Source organism: Procambarus clarkii, chromosome 2 (assembly GCF_040958095.1).
Source record: "Procambarus clarkii isolate CNS0578487 chromosome 2, FALCON_Pclarkii_2.0, whole genome shotgun sequence".
NCBI lineage: Eukaryota > Metazoa > Arthropoda > Malacostraca > Decapoda > Cambaridae > Procambarus > Procambarus clarkii.
Window position 1 is genome coordinate 18,066,269 of NC_091151.1, and position 21,016 is coordinate 18,087,284.

Consider the following 21,016-nt stretch of genomic DNA (forward strand, 5'->3'; position numbering starts at 1 on the left):
ATTAACATCAGTAATAAAAATGATGGCAAGTTTCTTGGCCTATTCCTAGACAAGAGACTCAACTTCAGCACCCACATTCAACACATAACTAAGAAAGTCTCTAAGACAGTTGGTATACTCTCCAAAATCAGATATTATGTTCCTAACTCTGCTCTCCTCTCACTATATTATGCACTAATCTACCCCTATCTTAATTATGGTATCTGTGCATGGGGGTCTACCACTGCAAACCACCTTAAGCCCATCATCACACAGCAAAAATCTGCTATCAGAATAATAACTAACTCTGCTTTCAGACAACACTTAGCTCCCTTGTTTAAATCCCTAAACTTGCTAAATATTAACTCCCTCCACACATTCTCTTGTGTCAACTACATTTACAAAAACCCTGTTCTTAAATGCAAACCATGCTCTGAAACTCTCCCTGGACAGATGTAATAGGACCCATTATCACCACACCAGAAATAAATATCTCTTTGATATCCCCAGGGTCAAACTTAATCTGTGTAAACACTCCATGCAAATTAAGGGGGCCTAGTCTATGGAACTCACTCCCTAGTGAATTGAAAAACTGTAAAACTTTTGCCTCATTTAAAAGCAAAACCAAAAAGTACCTAAGTTCATCTTCTTAGTTTCCTACACTGAGCTTTAAATTTGCTCTGTACCTAGTGTTACCCAATCTCCTAATTTTTATGTAATATCAAACAACCTTATCATTGTGTTCATTGCTGTCTTCTTTTATGTGCTAGCCATATGCTGTATTGTGACTACCAATTTTTGTCAACTACCATTCAAGCTGTCATTGCAATCAATCTTATATTGTTTCTGCTGTATTGTGCCTACCTATTTTTTGTCAACTACCATTCAAGCTGTCATTGCAATCAATCTTAGCTACCTATGTGCTTTAATATACTGTACCTACAATTTTCTCTCATCTTCTTCTTTTTTTTCATTTCATGTAATCTGTTATCATTTTTTTGTCTATAAATTTTGCAAGTATTTACCTCCTTAAATTTTCTTAGATTAAGGACCTGCCCGAAACGCTGCGCGTGCTAGTGGCTTTACAAGACTGTAATTACCATATTTATATCCTCACATTCCTTATGTACATTCTTGTATATGCATAAATAAATAAATAAACAAAGAAAGTATAAATAGTGTTGAGAAAAATAAGAAAAAAAATGAAAAAGGGGGGGGGGGGACATAGCAGAAAAAAACAAAAATACAATTTTGTCAACAAACAGCATTGTTTAAAATAGTAGACATGGGTTGACATTTAGGGGTGAGGTAGGTTACATTGAGTTAATTAGGTAATACTTAGTTTTTATCTTAAACTGGTTGGGAGAGGTACAGTCTTTAATATAATTGGGAAGGTCATTTCACATTCGAGGTCCCTTGATTTGTAAAGCATTTTTAGTTTGACTAAGTCATACTCTTGGAATATCAAATAGGTATTTGTTTCTGGTGTGGTGCTCATGGGATGTGTTACAACCTTCTAGGAAGCTTTTAAAGTCAGGATTGACATTACAGTTCAGCGTTTTATATATATATATATATATATATATATATATATATATATATATATATATATATATATATATATATATATATATATATATATATATATATATATATATGTCGTACCTAATAGCCAGAACGCACTTCTCAGCCTACTATTCAAGGCCCGATTTGCCTAATAAGCCAAGTTTTCATGAATTAATGTTTTTTCGTCTACCTAACCTACCTAACCTAACCTAACCTAGCTTTTTTTGGCTACCAAACCTAACCTTACCTATAAATATAGGTTAGGTTAGGTTAGGTAGGGTTGGTTAGGTTCGGTCATATATCTACGTTAATTTTAACTCCAATAAAAAAAAAATTGACCTCATACATAGAGAAAAGGGTTGCTTTATCATTTCATAAGAAAAAAATTATAGTAAATATATTAATTCAGGAAAACTTGGCTTATTAGGCAAATCGGGCCTTGAATAGTAGGCTGAGAAGTGAGTTCTGGCTACTAGGTACGACATATATATATATATATATATATATATATATATATATATATATATATATATATATATATATATATATATATATATATATATATATATATATATATATATATATATATATATATGTAACTGAAAACTCACACCCCAGAAGTGACTCGAACCCATACTCCCAGAAGCAACGCAACTGGTATGTACAAGACGCCTTAATCCACTTGACCATCACGACCGGACAAAATGAGGTGATAGCCGAGGCTATATGAACCACCCCACCGCCGGCACTCGGATAGTTATCTTGGGCATAGCATTTTACCAAATCACCTCATTCTTTGGGGCACACGTGAGGAACACAAATGCGCATTTGTGTTCCTCACGTGTGCCCCAAAGAATGAGGTGATTTGGTAAAATGCTATGCCCAAGATAACTATCCGAGTGCCGGCGGTGGGGTGGTTCATATAGCCTCGGCTATCACCTCATTTTGTCCGGTCGTGATGGTCAAGTGGATTAAGGCGTCTTGTACATACCAGTTGCGTTGCTTCTGGGAGTATGGGTTCGAGTCACTTCTGGGGTGTGAGTTTTCAGTTGCATATGTCCTGGGGACCATTCAGGCTTGTTCGCATATATATGTATATATATATATATATATATATATATATATATATATATATATATATATATATATATATATATATATATATATATATATATATATATATATATATATATATATATATATTTCATTGAATATGACCGCATATTCTGTATTTATTATTTTCTGGTTTAGGGCTTCTATCCTTCTAACTATTTTCTTAGCATCAGGGCTTAGCTGAAATAGGAGTTCTCCAACGCTCATTTTCGTAATGTTAAGGTGAAGAAAAGAAGTGAATTATTATAGAATGTATTACACTTATTTATACAATTTGCACAACGTTTCGAACCTCCATGGTCATTCTCAAGTGAAGAGATTTTAGGTTGATTGATTGATGAAGATTAAGCCACCCAAGAGGTGGCATGGGCATGAATAGCCCGTAAGTGGTACAATTTTTTTCTCAGTATTCTGAGGTTGCATTTAACCATCAAGCAGTTATCGCAGGGGAGGATACTGCTTCACAGTCTTTATGAGGGTGTCCAGCTGCTGGACACCTTTGTTGACCAGGAGAGTGGCTGTGTTGATGGCTTCAGGGTGGCCACTGCATGATTCAGGAACTCTTAAAGCTCCTCTAAGGTCATTGGTTGCTTCACATTCCAGAAGATAGTGAAGTAATGGCTTTTCTGTGACAGTTTGGCAGAAGATGCACTCTCTCTGTCGGGGTTCACCAATCTCCCAGTTGCATCTGTAACCTAGACGTAGTCTATATAACCTAACCTGTGGATTTCCCTGTGGATTCCTTTTGGGATATTTAACCTTTCTAATTTGGTTGCCTGAAGATACCATGTTGCAGATGGCGAACCTTCAGCTATTCTCTGGTGCAGGTAGGCTTTGTTGAGATGTGAGAGTTTTTTGGTGATGATGTTTTTTATGTTCTCTAGGCTGGGTTGAATTGTTTTATGTATCACTGGATGACGAGTTGCCAATTTAGCAATTTCATCAGCTTTTTCATTTAATGGGATTCCAATATGGGATGGGATCCAGTTTAAGGTTATGTTGAATCCTTTGCCTTTAGCGACTGCTCCAAGATACAAAATGGTGGTAATTATTTCCACGTTATCTTTCCACTGTTTTTGTCCTAGTATTTGAAGTGCAGCTTTTGAGTCTGTGTGTATGATTGCATTTTGAGTGTTTTGTGCAATCACATATGTGAATGCCTGTTGTATGGCAAACAGCTCAGTTTGGGTTGATGATACTAGTCCTCCCAGTCTCCAATATGCCTGTACGCTGGCCGTGCAAAGAGCAGCGCCAGCACTCTCATATTCTGTGTCCACCGATCCGTCTGTGAAGATGTGGGTGGCTCCTGCTACTGCTATGCTATACATTTGCTCTTCTATTATGCGCCTTAGGATTGTCGGATCATAGGCAGCCTTTTTCATTGGGAGACATTCTATTACTATTTTGAAAGTAGGCTCTTCCCATGGTGCGGAAGGAGTGTAATTTGGGTGTGGATGATCACCCTCTCTATCAAGAATTATGCTTTTTAAATGTAGTCTGTTTACGACTTTTCCTGCTGTTGCAACCCAAGAGTTTCCATTGTTTTGGCCTAGTCCAACCACCAAGGCCTGCCGTACTGGGATTGGATCAGAAAAAATAATTATCTTACTGACAATTGTAGCTGTCCTTTGTGATATTCTTTCTTGTAGAGAGGGCAAACCCGTCTCCAGTCTAAGAGTTTCAAGCTTGGTCCACATGGGGGCTCCCAGTGCGGCTCTCATAGCATTGTTTTGGGCAACTTCAAGCTTTTTCCACTGTTGGTGTGATAGATTTGTGTTGGCATAGCATAGCATTTTATCAAATCACCTCATTCAGTTGCATATAGTCCTGGGGACCATTCAGGCTTGTTTGCATTTGTGTTCCTCACGTGTGCCCCAAAGAATGAGGTGATTTGATAAAATGCTATGCCCAAGATTACCATCCGAGTGCCGGCGGGGAAGTGGTTCAAATAGCTTCGGCTATCACTTTCTTATGTCCGGTCGTGATGGTCAAGCGGATTAAGGCGTCCTGTAGTTACCAGTTGTGTTGCTCCTGGGAGCATTGGTTCGAGTCACTTCTGGGGTGTGAGTTTTCAGTCGCATATAGTTCTGGGGATCATTCAGGCTTGTTCACATTTGTGTTCCGCACGTGTGCCCCAAAGAATGAGGTGATTTGATAAAACGCTATGCCCAAAATTACCATCCGAGTGCCGGCGGGGAAGTGGTTCAAATAGCTTCGGCTATCACTTCCTTATGTCCGGTCATGATGGTCAAGCAGATTAAGGCGTCCTGTAGTTACCAGTTGCGTTGCTCTTGGGAGTATGGGTTCGAGTCACTTCTGGGGTGTGAGTTTTCAGTCGCATATAGTCGTGGGGACCATTCAGACTTGTTCGCATATATATATATATGTATATATATATATATATATATATATATATATATATATATACATATATATATATATATATATATATATATATATATATATATATATATATATATATATTGTGTCGGTAAAACGTTGGTGTTCGGCTGTTTCAAAAGCTAGGGCCTCGTCACATAATAGAAAAAAAAGAGAAAAGCTGGAGCTTTTGTCTGTGGTAAGGTAATGGGAAGACACACAAAACACAAGTAAATTAACAATGAAATTTTAATTACTTTAGAAAAACAAGACATGAATAAAGTGAAGCACATAAAATATGAAAGACAAGTCAACAAACAAAATAATATGAATAATCACTGGCAAATGAAAAGTTACGTTAAGACAAGTGAGTTACAGTGATAGCAAAATAAAGTATTAGTGGTGCTGGAATACCGGCTTCGAGCTGCCACCTCCCTTAGTACACGAAAGCCAAGGCTTAGTCTACCAGCGAGAGATGTCAACTGCTTGGAGCACTGAGATATTCTGACAATATTAGCGCACTGCAGCCCAGACATCGACTTGTGGTGGAGGGCGGAGGGCAGGTGCGACGGGACACCAGCCAATCAGCGACAGGCAGGCAAAGGATGAGCAGTTTGCTGGTTACGGCGGTGGTAGGTAGCAGGTGTCACTGTGTGCTGGGTACGATTTGCTCTCTGGGCAAAACGTTTGGCGATACTTGCTGGACGTATCTTCTATAATATCTTGTATATTGACGTACTTATGTAGGGAAGAGCAGGCTCAATCTCTCTTGAAAGAGATTATCGTCTCACAATATATATATATATATATATATATATATATATATATATATATATATATATATATATATATATATATATATATATATATATATATATATATATATATATATATATATATATATATATATATATATATATATATATATAGGAATTGGTTATTGGTTAGGAATTGTCTCCAAAGAATTCTCAAAGAATTACTCGTTATTGCTATCTAAGATAATTAGACGAGCCAAAACTAAATACTACGAAGATAAATTTACCAAAACAAAGAGCAACATTAAAAAAACTTGGAGCACAATTTCACAAATATTGGGATCAAAGAAGATTTAAAATATCAAACAAACACTCCTGTCCAATAACGATGGTCAGCTTTCAGCCTCTGATTCTGCTATTGAGTTCAATAGGTTCTTCTCTTCCATTGGGTCATCCCTTGCAAATGATATTCCATCTTCCAGTACTGATGTTAAGGACTATCTTACAGGTAACTATCCACAGTCTCTGTACCTAAAGCCTATTAATTCCACTGACGTCAGTGAGATAATCCTTTCCCTTAAAACCAAGTCTAGTGCCCTTGAGGAGATACCAACTTTAATTTACAAAAAAGCCTCCAGAACTTTAGCCCCTGCTATTGCATTGCTCTTCAACAAGTCACTTGAACTCCAAACCTTTCCAGATATCCTAAAAAAGCGAGAGTAACCCCTGTACACAAATGTGGTGATCTCACAGATGTTAACAACCACAGACCTATATGAATCCTGCCTAACTTGTCAAAAATCTTTGAAAAACTAATCTACAAGCAGCTTTACTCTTATCTAGCCAAACTCAATACACTTAGCTCTTGCCAATATGGCTTCAGACCCAAAAAAGCACTAACGATGCACTTATTAGTATGAGTAACTTGATTCATGCAGCTCTTGATAAAAATGAGTTCCCTGTTGGGTTGTTTGTGGACCTGCGTAAGGCTTTTGACACTGTCAACCACCAAAACCTTCTTCTTAAATTACATCATTATGGAATCAGATTACACTCCCTGCAATACCTCAAATCCTACCTTACTGACAGGCTCCAGTATGTTTCTGTGAATAATTCAATTTCTCCCACCCTACCCATCTACATTGGTGTTCCTCAGGGCAGCATACTTGGCCCTCTCCTCTTTCTCATCTACATTAATGATCTTCCAAATGCCTCCCAACACCTCAAACCAATTCTATTTGCTGACGACACAACCTTCATTTACTCCAGTCCTGACCCCCTTGCTCTAAATGCCACAGTAAATACTGAGCTAAATAAAGTACATCTTTGGCTAACTGCCAACAAACTCACCCTTAACATTGACAACATTTTCTATATTCTGTTTGGCAATAAATCCTCTAATCAAATAAATCTCAAAATAAACAATACCCAAATTTGTAACAAATTAGATGGCAAATTCCTTGGCATTCTCATTGACCACAAGCTGAATTTCCAGGGACACATTCTAAATATATCAAAAAAAGGACCAACCGGCAATCAGTGCCGGTTGGTCGGGCACTCCTTGAAGGAAACAATCTAGTTTCCTCTTGAAGATGTCCACGGTTGTTAGTGTAATATTTCTGATGCTCGCTGGTAGGACGTTGAACAACTGTGGACCCCTGATGTTCATACAGTGTTCTCTGATTGTGCCCATGGCACCTCTGCTCTTCACTGGTTCTATTCTGCATTTTCTTACATGTCGTTCACTCCAGTACGTTGTTATTTTACTGTGCAGTACTTAGTTTTCATCTTAAACTGGTTGAGAGAGGTACAGCCTTTGACATGATTGGGAAGGTCATTCCACATTCTGGGTCCCTTGATTTGTAGAGCATTTCTAGTTAGATTAAATCTTACTCTTGGAATATTAAATAGGTATTTGTTTCTGGTGTGGTGCCCATGGGTTCTATTACAACCTTCTAAGACGCTTTTAAGGTCAGGATTGACATTACAATTCAGAGTTTTAAATATATAGAGTACACATGAGAGGATGTGCAGTGACTTAATATCTAACATATTCAGAGATTTGAGTAAGGGTACCGAGTGCTGTCTGGGGCCAGAGTTAGATATTGTTCTAATAGAAGCTTTGTGTTGGGTAATTATAGGACGTAAATGATTTTGGGTAGTATAACCCCAAGCACAAATACCATAGTTGAGATAAGGATAGTTGAGAGAGTAACAGAGCGTCACCAGGGCAGGGCGGGGTACATAATATCTGGTCTTGAAAAGAATGCCAACAATTTTAGAATTTTTTTTGCTATGTTTTGAGATTGTCCCTGGAAATTCAGCTTGTTATCGATGAGGACACCAAGGAATTTACCTTTAACTTTACTACTGATTTGTATTTTGTGTATTCTTAGATTAATTTCATTTGAGGATTTATTACCAAACAAAATATAAAAAGTTTTGTCAATGTTAAGGGTGAGTTTGTTACAAGTTAGCCAAAGATGGACTTTATTTAATTCAGTATTCACAGTGACATTTAGAGCAAGCGGGTCATGACTGGAGAAAATGAAAGTTGTGTCATCAGCAAATAAGAGTGCTTTGAGGTGTTGAGAGGCATTTGGAAGGTCATTAATGTAGATGAGAAAGAGGAGAGGGCCAAGTATGCTGCCCTGTGGAACACCAATGTTTATGGGTAGTGTAGGAGAAATGGAATTATTCACAGAAACATACTGGAGGCTGTCAGTAAGGTAAGACTGAAGGTATTGCAGGGAGTGACCTCTGACTCCATAATGATGTAATTTAAGAAGAAGGTTTTGGTAGTTGACAGTGTCAAAAGCGTTACGTAGGTCCACAAATAACCCAACAGGGAACTCATTTTTATCTAGAGCTGTATGTATAAAATTAATCATACTAATAACTGCATCGTTAGAGGTTTTATTGGGTCTGAAACCATATTGGCAAGAGCTAAGTATATTGAGTTTGGCTAAATATGAGTAAAGCTGCTTGTAGATTAGCTTTTCAAATATTTTTTACATGGTTGGCAGAATTGAGATAGGTCTGTAATTGTTGACATCAGTGAGATCACCACATTTGTGGAGATCCGGAAAGGTTTAGAGTTCAAGTGATTTGTTGAAGAGCAATGCAATGGCAGGAGCTTGAAATCTGATTTTTTTTGTAAATTAGAGATGGTATCTCATCAAGGGTGCTTGACTTAGTTTTAAGGGAAAGGATTACCTCATTAACATCAGAGGAATTAGCGGAAGCTAGGTACAGAGACTCTGGATAGTTACCTGTAAGGTATTCTTTAATATTAGTGAGTGAAGACGGAATATCATGAGCAAGGGATGTTCCAATGGATGAAAAGAATCTATTGAATTCAATAGCCTTTGAATAGCCCTTCAATAGTCTTCAATCCGAAAATCAAGCAAACTGCTCGAACCTCCAGCAACAACAACAAGAAATAACCCTCCTCCAGGATGATAATAGAAACTTAAGGGCTAGCCGTGATCAACTCCAGCATGACTTGAATGGTCTCCGTGAGGAAAACATTCGTCTGAAATCTGATGAAGCCATAAAAAAACAAGAGGAAGCTCTCAGCAAAATGACTGCATGTATCAATACATTATCTGCCCAACGTTCCGTCACCCAGGATGAACAAGATCAGCAAAAGCTGCTTGACTCTGTAGTTGTGTCGTCCCAAGCTATTCCAGTGGAAAGCGAAGGTGAAAAGTGTATTGAAATTGTTCAGGATCTCTTAAAAAGTGAATTGCAGGTCACTCTAAACAAAACAGACATTATTGCTCCCTACAGAGTAGGCAAAACGAACCCAACAGGACAAAACCAGCGGAAAATTCGCCTAAAATTGGCCTCCCAGTCCACGAAATCTCATCTTGTCCAAACAGCTGCATCCCAACGAAAGGGAATTTACATAAACGAGTGCTTGACTAGAAAAAGACAGCACCTCCTCTACCACCTGCGTCAAATCCGTCAACAAAACCCAGACGCGATTCATCAGTGCTTCGTTAGAGATGGCGTGATTAAAGTTAGGAAAACATCAACAGGTAAAATGTTTACAATTGCTAATGAGGATAACTTCAACTCTTTCCTCAACCAATGTGGTCTGTCTCACCTTATTATCACTCCCAATGAGTCAACATAATTAACCCCCCTTGTCACCTAGTGCGGGCTAGGTATCCTAATTTCTCTTTGTTTCACTTTTTAATTACCTTTAAATTTAACTTTTACTAGTCATTTTCTGGACATAATTAACCGAGTGCTTTAATATTTCTTCAGGTCTTTTTAAGTATACGGTCATAACTAAACTACTTTTGGTTAATTATCTTTAGCTTAAATTTGCCAATGTTTATTATTCAACTTTTTTCTTTGATTTCATTTATTACCAAGGTTGCCTTGCCTTGCCATACTCCCTTACTCCATTGTACCCCTGGCTTTGCCTGTGTCTCAATTATGCAAATTATTACTTACAGTGTACCTGAGAGTACCTGTAAGCCCCTTGTAAGCTACCTCATTTTTTTCTTTTCTTGTTCATTTTGTTTGTATTTTGTATAGACTTGCTTATATATTTTATTCCCTTTTATATCATAATTCTATTTTGTATTCTGCCATTCTTGCCTTTTTTTTTTTTTGCAACCAGCCTTTTTATGCAGGCAAGTTTAGACCCTGAACTAAACCTCTTATCCACTATCTATGACAATCATCACTTTAATGATCTGAACTGCAGATATTTTACAGCACATGATGTAAACAATGTATTAACACATAATCACAATATCTCTGTAATCAACTTATATGTTAGATCCCTAGGTAAACACTTCGATGATGTTAGTGCCTTGATTGAAACTATTGACAACAAATTCACTTTTATTATACCTACTGAAACGTGGTTGAAAGAGGATACTACTCAACTCTTTAACATGCCTAACTACTCGGCAATTCACAACTGTCGTCAAATTCAGAGAGGTGGTGGTACTGCTCTTTACTACCACCATGAACTAACATGCCACCATGAACTAAAAGTAATTAGAACTAGAGGCTGCTGTGGGGAGTATATCTCCGCCTGTTTCAGAGTCAAGGGTGCCGAGTCTATCCTGTCAGTGGGTGCAGTCTATAGAATTCCTAACACTGATGTGTCCGAATTCATTTCAAACCTTAGTAATCTAATACTCGATAACAGACTGAACAAAAACCATCTAATTATTGCAGGGGACTTTAATATTGATCTCTGCGAGCCTGAGCACCCTACTGCTGTTAGCTTCCTCAACTGTATGAATTCCTGCTTCCTCATACCCTTAATCACTAGACCTACTAGAATCACTGATAGTACTGCTACGACTCTAGATCACATCTGGACCAACATAATCCTCTCTGCTTATTTCAGGTATAATCACCGATAGCACTATAGACCATTACCCCACATTTCTCTTAACTAACATTAACAAACCACCTCTAGAGTCAAGGGAGATAAGTTTTAGGCTGCACAATGAATCTGCTATAGACAATTTTATAACTGCTGCTGATAATGTCAACTGGGAGTCCGAGTTAGGTAACATAGGGGACATCAACCTAGCAGTGCGATCTTTTCTTCAAAAAACTCTTAGCCTTTATAACACTCACTGTCCTATGCTTACTAAACAAGTCACTACCAAAAAGCTTAACAATCCCTGGCTTACAAAGGGAATACTTAAATCCATTAATAAAAAACATGACCTTGAGAAGAAGTATAGGTTAGGAACCGTCTCCAAAGAATTCCTCAAAGAATTACTTTTTACTGCTATCTAAGATAATTAGACGAGCCAAAACTAAATACTACGATGATAAATTTACCCAAATAAAAAGCAATATTAAAAAAACTTGGAGCGCAATTTCACAAATATTGGGATCAAAGAAGATTTTAAATAACAAACCAACACTCCTGTCCAATAATGATGGTCAGCTTTCAGCCTCTGATTCTGCAATTGAGTTCAATAGGTTCTTCTCTTCCATTGGGTCATCCCTTGCAAATGATATTCACATTCTGCTCTTCACTCATTCACAATTCACTTATGATTCACTTAAACTTATTCCCAGTTTAAGTTTAAGTTAAAAACGAAGCTATACCTAATAAATTCCCTGTAACCTACCTTACCCCTCTGTTGTCAACCCATGTATGTTTTTTTTTTTTTTTTTTTTCAAATCAACGCTGTTTGAATGTAATTTTCTGTAATAATTTGTAATTGTATTTGTGCTGCTTTTTCAACAATGTTCCCCCCTCTTTTACCCCTATTTTTATTTGTTCTCAACACATTTTATTCTTTTTACCCATTAGTTTTAAGCTTTAGTCATTAATGTTTTTCCTGCCCGAAACGCTTTGCGTAATAGTGGCTTTAGGCATTGTATGTACTAGCTCTATCTATAAAGTCAACAAACTTTTATTATTATTATTATTATTATTATTATATTCCATCTTCCAGTACTGACGTTAAGGACTATCTTACAGGTAACTATCCACAGTCTCTGTACCTAAAGCCTACTAATTCCACTGACGACAATGAGATAATCCTTTCCCTTAAAACCAAGTCTGGTGCCCTTGAGGAGATACCAACTTTAATTTACAAAAAAGCCTACAGATCCTTAGCCCCTGCAATTGCATTGCTCTTCAACAAGTCACTTGAACTTCAAACCTTTCCAGATATTCTAAAAAAAAGCGAGAGTAACCCCTGTCCACAAATGTGGTGATCTCACAGATGTTAACAACTACAGACCTATTTCAATCCTGCCTAACTTATCAAAATTTTTTGAAAAACTAATCTACAAGCAGCTTTACTCTTATCTAGCCAAGCACAATGTACTTAGCTCTTGCCAATATGGCTTCAGACCCAAAAAAAGCACTAACGATGCACTTATTAGTATGATTAACTTAATTCATGCAGCTCTTGATAAAAATGAGTTCCCTGTTGGGTTATTTGTGGACCTGCGTAAGGCTTTTGACACTGTCGATCACCAAAACCTTCTTCTTAAATTACATCATTATGGAGTCAGAGGACACTCCCTACAATACCTCAAATCTTACCTTACTGACAGGCTCCAGTATGTTTCTGTGAACAATTCAATTTCTCCCACCCTACCCATCAACATTGGTGTTCCTCAGGGCAGCATACTTGGCCCTCTCCTCTTTCTCATCTTCATTAATGACCTTCCAAATGCCTCCCAACACCTCAAACCTATTCTATTTGCTGACGACACAACCTTCATTTACTCCAGTCCTGAACCCCTTGCTCTAGATGCCACAGTAAATACTGAGCTAAATAAAGTCCATCTTTGGCTAACTGCCAACAAACTCACTCTTAACATTGACAAAACTTTCTATATTCTGTTTGGCAATAAATCCTCTAATCAAATAAATCCCAAAAAAACAATACCCAAATTTGTAACAAATTAGATGGAAAATTCCTTGGCGTTCTCATTGATCACAAGCTGAATTTCCAGGGACACATTCTAAATATATCAAAAAAAGTTTCAAAAACTGTTGGCATTCTTTCTAAGATCAGATATTATGTACCCCGCCCTGCCCTGGTTACTCTCTATTACTCCCTCATCTATCCATACCTCAACTATGGTATTTGTGCTTGGGGTTCTACTACCCAAAATCATTTACGTCCTCTAATTACCCAACACAAAGCTGCTATTAGGACAATATCCAACTCTGGCCCCAGACATCACTCGGTACCCCTACTCAAATCTCTGAATATGTTAGATATTAAGTCACTGCACATTCTCTCTTGTGTATTATACATATATAAAACGCTGAACTGTAATGCCAATCCTGACCTCAAAAGCTTCATTGAAGGTTGTAACAAAACCCATGAGCACCACACCAGAAATAAATACAGTTTTGATATTCCAAGTGTACGACTTAATCAAACTAGAAATGCTCTACAAATCAAGGGACCCAGAATGTGGAATGACCTTCCCAACCATGTTAAAGACTGTACCTCTCTCAACCAGTTTAAGATAAAAACGAAGCTATACCTAATAAATTCCCTGTAACCTACCTTACCCCTCTATTGTCAACTCATGTCTGTTATTTTTTTTAATGAACACTGTTTGTCAACCTATTGTATTTGTGCTGCTTTTTCAGTCATGTTCCCCCTTTTTTTTTATCTTTATTTGTATTTGTTCTCAACACATTTTATTCTTTATGCTCATATTAGTATTAAGTTCTAGATATTAATGTTTTTCCTGCCCGAAACGCATTGCGTAATAGTGGCTTTAGGCATTGTATGTACTAGCTCTATCTATATATCGATCCATTAATGTAACATCACTTGTATGTATGTACCTTACCTGAATAAATATATTTATATATATATTTATTTATTTATTTTATTTATTTATAGCAATGTCTGAGGCCGAAAGCACACCATCGTCATTGGATAGGAGAATTGGTTTTTTATTTAAAATCTTTTTTGAACCTAATATTTCGGAGATAGTGCTCCATGTTTTCTTAATGTTGCCCTTAAGTTGGATAAATATTATTTTCGTAGTATTTTATTTTGTCTCTTCTAATTATTTTAGATAGCATGGATGAGTAAATCTTTGAAATTTTTCTGGAGACGACTCCTAACCTATACTTCTGTTCAAGGTCATGTTTTTTATTAATAGATTTAAGTATACCTTTGTAAGCCATGGAGTGTTTAAGATGTCTACATATGTAGTGTTTATGTCTCTACAATTAAGAGCAGTGTTTTATTTCAAAATCCTTTTATTGATTTTATAAATATTTATGAACCTAACATTCTTGCATAAGTTTTGGGGGAATTTGGGAAAACTTTTAATAATAAAACTAAACTTATTTTGGATAAAAATTCTAAAAAATAACTTATTATATGCTACTGTGTTAGCTGAGTTTTATGGAAATTATTTAAGTTGACGCTTGTGTTTGCAGAGTAATTTTGAAAATGTTTAAAATTCGTTGAATAATAAGTGTTGTATTATTTTATCTTTTTCTATTTAGGCTGCGATGCTAAAAACTTGGACCAGTTGGAGCCCTCTTCATATACCTAGTTAATATAGTTTGATTGAAATTTAATATCTGTCACTTTTCCTTTGTTAAGCCTCTTTCAATTATTGCTGCTTTATTACAGAATAATTTTTAAGAGCATGGATAGAAAACACTGTGCTCACCAGGGATCGAACCTGGGACCTTCTGTGTGTTAGACAGATGTGATAACCACTACACCATGAGCACTTGAAGGCATTGTATCAATGCACTTTACAAATAATTATTTACGAGAACTAAAACCTATGGTTGAGATATAGAAGTCAATTGTGTGAACTTTCAAGATCAGTGAAGAATTATGACAAAATAATAACATAAAGTAATAAGTTATTACACAATATAATTACACAAGTTTCCTTGTGTCTGGGCAGGACATAATGACCTCCAGACTTATCTTTTATTGTCCCTTAATTTGTCTGGAGCTCCCTCGATAACACACAGACTCTCAATGTTATGGGAATAATTAAGCACCATAATGTAACTATGTGCCATGACTCGCAGAGTTTGAGATAAGTCCTGATAGATCAAGGTGACAACAGGACAGCCAAGTCCCCCCTCCACACCTGGCAGCGTACTGCCGCCGCCTCCCAGGACACACTATCTTATATTTTATTTATTTATTTATAAAATAATAAATAATATAAACAAGTATTAGATTTATTTATTTATATATATACAAGAAGGTACATTGGGTTTGTGAGACTACATTGGATAGTACAATATTTACATTCTTGTAAAGCCACTAGTACGCGCAGCGTTTCGGGCAGGTCCTTAATCTAGCAGATAATTTTAAGTAGGTAATTTCTATCAGAATTGATAAATGATAAAGATACATTGCAAGAGAAAAATGAGATGAGAGAGATAAGTAAGTATATTAAAGCACATTGTTATATTAAAGCTCTGATTGATTACATTGACAGCTTGATTAGTAATTTAAACAAGATTAATAGACACCATACAGCAGATTGACAGCACATATAAGACAGCAATGATCACAATGGTAAAGATGTTCAGATTGGGAGACTGGGTAGCAAAAGATACAGATAAACAAGATTTATAAACACCATATCTCAACTATGGTATTTGTGCTTGGAGCTCTACTACCCAAAATCACTTACGTCCTCTAATTACTCAACACAAAGCTGCTATTAGGACAATATCCAATTCTGGCCCCAGACATCACTCGGTACCCCTACTCAAATCTCTGAATATGTTAGACATTAAGTCACTGCACATTCTCTCATGTGTATTATACATGTATAAAACGCTAAACTATAATGCCAATCCTGATCTCAAAAGCTTCATAGAAGGTTGTAACAGAACCCATGAGCACTACACCAGAAATAAATACAGTTTTGATATTCCTAGAGTACGACTTAATCAAACTAGAAATGCTCTACAAATCAAGGGGCCCAGAATGTGGAATGACCTTCCCAACCATGTTAAAGACTGTACCTCTCTCAACCAGTTTAAGTTAAAAACGAAGCTATACCTAATAAATTCCCTGTAACTTACCTTACCCCTCTATTGTCAACCAATGTCTGTTTTTCTTTAAAGAGCGCTGTTTGTCGACATAATTGTATTTGTGCTGCTTTTTCATCTATGTTTTTATTTCTTGTTTTCATTCTACTCATTATGCTCAAATAGTATTAAGCTTGTCATTTAAGTTTATCATGCCCGAAACACTTTGCGTAATAGTGGCTTTAGGCATTGTATGTACTAGCTCTACCTATAAGTCAACCAATCCTTGTAAAAATTTATTGTATGTATGTACCTTACCTAAATAAAATTGTATTGTATTGTATTGTATTGTATTGTATTGTATACAGCAGATTGGCAGCACATATGACGAACGGAGCGAACGAAGGAACGTCAACAACACCTGTCGGCCCTGCCCTCCCTCCTCTATTATCAGCTGATCCTTGAGCTCTCGGCTACCAACAAATGATGTAGCATAACCCGAAGGCAGCTAAGTACACAGTGACCCAAATGTGATTGAAAAAACCAACAAGACCAACCCGTAATTCTCTCATTTCGACCTCACTAGTGTTGCTCCCTGGAGCTAAGAAGCTGTACCCGACGTTCACAGCTGCCTATCAACGAGGCTTCCCTATTTGTTCCTGCCTACATTTATCCTGCTATCATGCAAAGTAAGACCAGTAAGACCCTTAGGAAAGATAGCACACCTAACAAGAATAACCCTACTAGCCAGGCTAACAACATGATTCGTTCAGCTATCTCCCCGTCGGTGGCCGCCGTGGGGGGTACCGACTCTCCCCCCCGTCAACAACAACAAACAATCTCAGCTGGGCGCAGCGCCGTCTCTGACACGGGCCATGCAACTATTAGGTAGCCATATGGACCAACTTAAACGAGCTGCTGCCCCTTGTTCTGACTTCAAGCGCTTTGTTGATAACCCTTGGCTCAAGTTATTAACTCAAGTACATGAAGATCAAATGACAGTAATCAAAGAGCAGTCGGCCTTAATAATGAACCTGCAAGGCTCATTATTATCTTTGCAGAATGAAGTTGTAGACTTACACAAGAACAATAAAGATCTATCTACCAAAGTCGTCAACCTCGAACAAGAATTAAGCGTTCTCAAGAACACAGTTACAAACTTTAATCCAGATGCAACCACTAAAAAACAGGAAGAAATATTGCAACAGTTTGAGAACCATCTGAACAACCTGCAACAACAACACACTGTTACCCAAGACGAGACAGACCAACATAAACTACTTGAGTCTGTAATTATCTCTTCACGTGATTTTCCCCAAGAAACTGATGGTGAAGACTGTGCTGCCATCGTGATCAAAGTATTGCAGGATAAGTTAAGTTATTCGATCCAAAAAAATGACATCAAAGCAGCTTATAGAGTGGGTACCAAATCATCTGGTACTAATAATAGGCGAATTCGCTTAAAATTAGATAGCTGCTCCCGCAAGACTGATCTTATCTCATCTGCAGTTGCTAGTAAATCCACTGTTTATGTGAATGAATGTCTGACCAGGTGCAGGCAAAATCTCTTTTTTAAACTGCGTGGCTGCTGCAAAAATTCCCCTACAATTAAACACTGTTTTGTGCGAGATGGTAAAATTATAGCTAGGAGGACTGACACTGGAAAAACCTATTCAATAACCACAGAAGCTCACCTTAATTCTTTCCTCAATTACTGTGGGATATCTGCTGTATAGCCTGAATTCAAATTATAATCTCATTTAACTACCTTTGTGTACTCTAGCTCTGCCTTTCCCTTCAAAAGGTTTTAACTTTAGTTTAAAAAAAAAAAATAATATTGTCATCTTTATTATTGTCTTTTTTTCTTTTTACTCCCATGTTCCATAGTACACTGGCTTTGCCTGTGTCCTCTAGTATTAACTTCATTATCCAGTGGTCCTGAGTGTATCTCTATTTAAACTACCTCAGTTTGTTTTAGTGTAACTTTAGTATTCAACTATAGTGTACTTATAATAGTATAGTAAGCAAGCTTTTCATCTTATAGATTTCATAATTGTTTTTTTTACTTTTTTGGTCATCTATTGTTATTAATTATTCTAGTTAATTCTTTACTTTCCTAGTTCCCATTAAGTTTTTTTTCTTTTTACTTAAAATTACCATTAAATTTATTTTACTTTAGAATTTTGAATCTACTTTTTTCTTTGTTTTCTATTTTGTAATTTGCCATTCTTGCCTTGTTTTCCTGCAAACAGCCCTTTTATGCAGACAAGTATAGACCCAGAACTAAACCTCTTATCCACTATCTATGACAATCATCACTTCAATGATCAAAATTGCAGATATTTTACAGCACATGATGTAAACAATGTATTAACAGATAATCACAATATCTCTGTAATCAACTTGAACGTTAGATCCCTAGGTAAACACTTCGATGATGTTAGTGCCTTGATTGAAACTATTGACAACAAATTCTCTTTTATTATACTTACTGAAACGTGGTTGAAAGAGGATAATACTCAACTCTTTAACATGCCTAACTACTCGGCAATTCACAACTGTCGTCAAATGCAGAGAGGTGGTGGTACTGCTCTTTACTACCACCAAGAACTAACATGCTTAAAAATAATTAGAACTAGAGACTGCTGTGGGGAGTATATCTTCGCCAGTTTCAGAGTCAAGGGTGCCGAGTCTGTCCTGTCTGTGGGTGCAGTCTATAGAATTCCTAACACTGATGTGTCTGAATTCAACTCAAACCTTAGAAATCTAATACTAGATAACAGATTGAACAAAAACCATCTAATTATCGCAGGGGACTTTAATATTGACCTCTGGGAGCCTGAACACCCTACTGCTGTTAGCTTCCTCAACTGTATGAATTCCTGCTTCCTCATACCCTTAATCACTAGACCAACTTGAATCACTGATAGTACTGCTACGACTATAGATCACATTTGGACCAACATAACCTCTCCGCTTATTTCAGGTATAATCACCGATAGCACTACAGACCATTACCCTACATTTCTCTTAACTAACATTAGCAAGCCACCTCTAGAGACAAGGGAGTTAAGCTTTAGGCTGCACAATGAAACTGCTATAAACAATTTTATAACTGCTGCTGATAATGTCAACTGGGAGTCCGAGTTAGGTAACATAGGGGACATCAACCTAGCAGTGCAATCTTTTCTACAAACAACTCTTAGCCTTTATATCACCCACTGTCCTATGCTTACAAAACAAGTCACAAGCAAAAGACTTAACAATCCTTGGCTTACAAAGGGAATACTTAAATCCATTAACAAAAAACACGACCTTGAGAAGAAGTATAGGCTAGGAACAGTCTCCAAAGAATTCTCAAAGAATTACTCGTTATTGCTATCTAAAATAATTAGACGAACCAAAACTAAATACCATGAAGATAAATTTACCCAAATAAAGAGCAACATTAAAAAACTTGGAGCACAATTTCACAAATATTGGGATCAAAGAAGATTTTAAATAACAAACCAACACTCCTTTCCAATAACGTTGGTCAGCTTTCAGCCGTTGATTCTGCTATTGAGTTCAATATGTTCTTCTCTTCCATTGGGTCATCCCTTGCAAATGATATTCCATCTTCCTGTACTGATGTTAAGGACTATCTTACAGGTAACTATCCACAGTCTCTGTACCTAAAGCCTACTAGTTCCACTGATGTCAATGAAATAATCCTTTCCCTTAAAACCAAGTCTAGTGCCCTCGAGGAGATACCAACTTTAATTTACAAAAAAGCCTCCAGATCTCTAGCCCCTGCTATTGCATTGCTCTTCAACAAGTCACTTCGAACTCCAAACCTTTCCTGACATTCTAAAAAAGCAAGAGTAACCCCTGTCCACAAATGTGGTGATCTCACAGATGTTAACAACTACAGACCTATATCAATCCTGCCTAACTTGTACAAAAATATTCGAAAAACTAATCTACAAGCAGCTTTACTCTTTTCTAGCCAAACACAATATACTTAGCTCTTATCAATATGGCTTCAGACCCAAAAAAAGCACTAACGATGCACTTATTAGTATGATTAACTTAATTCACGCAGCTCTTGATAAAAAGGAGTTTCCTGTTGGGTTATTTGTGGACCTGCGTAAGGCTTTTGACACTGTCAATCATCAAAACCTTCTTCTTAAATTACATCATTATGGAGTCAGAGGACACTCTTTGCAATACCTCAAATCTTATCTTACTGACAGGCTCCAGTATGTTTCTGTGAATAATACTATTTCTCCCACCCTACCCATCAACATTGGTGTTCCTCAGGGCAGCATACTTGGCCCTCTCCTCTTTCTCATCTACATTAATGACCTTCCAAATGCCTCCCAACACCTCAAACCAATTCTATTTGCTGACGACACAAAATTCATTTACTCCAGTTCTGACCCCTTTGCTCTAAATGCCACAGTAAATACTGAGCTAGAGAAAGTCCATCTTTGGCTAACTGCCAACAAACTCACCCTTAACATTGACAAAACGTTTTATATTCTGTTTGGCAATAAATCCTCTAATCAGATAAATCTCAAAATAAACAATACCTAAATTTGTAATAAATTAGATGGCAAATTCCTTGGCGTTCTCATCGACCACAAGCTGAATTTCCAGGGTCACATTCTAAATATATCAAAAATAGTTTCAAAAACTGTTGGCATTCTTTCTAAGATCAGATACTTATGTACCCCGCCCT

The 21,016-nt window shown here is 36.9% G+C and overlaps 1 protein-coding gene and 1 non-coding gene across 2 annotated transcripts in view; one reads left to right on the plus strand and one right to left on the minus strand.

The window, feature by feature from the left end:
* LOC138365828 (GRIP and coiled-coil domain-containing protein 2-like) overlaps window positions 1-21,016 on the plus strand; it is a 52,127-nt gene that overhangs the window by 17,937 nt on the left and 13,174 nt on the right. Inside the window, exons 2-3 of the mRNA XM_069326355.1 lie at window positions 9,169-9,835; window positions 10,599-10,810. Of these exons, the coding sequence (XP_069182456.1) occupies window positions 9,169-9,835; window positions 10,599-10,810 (879 nt within the window). The remainder of the gene's footprint in view (window positions 1-9,168; window positions 9,836-10,598; window positions 10,811-21,016) is intronic.
* TRNAV-AAC (transfer RNA valine (anticodon AAC)) lies at window positions 14,949-15,021 on the minus strand. Its single transcript has one exon. It is a non-coding gene; the product is annotated as a tRNA-Val (tRNA).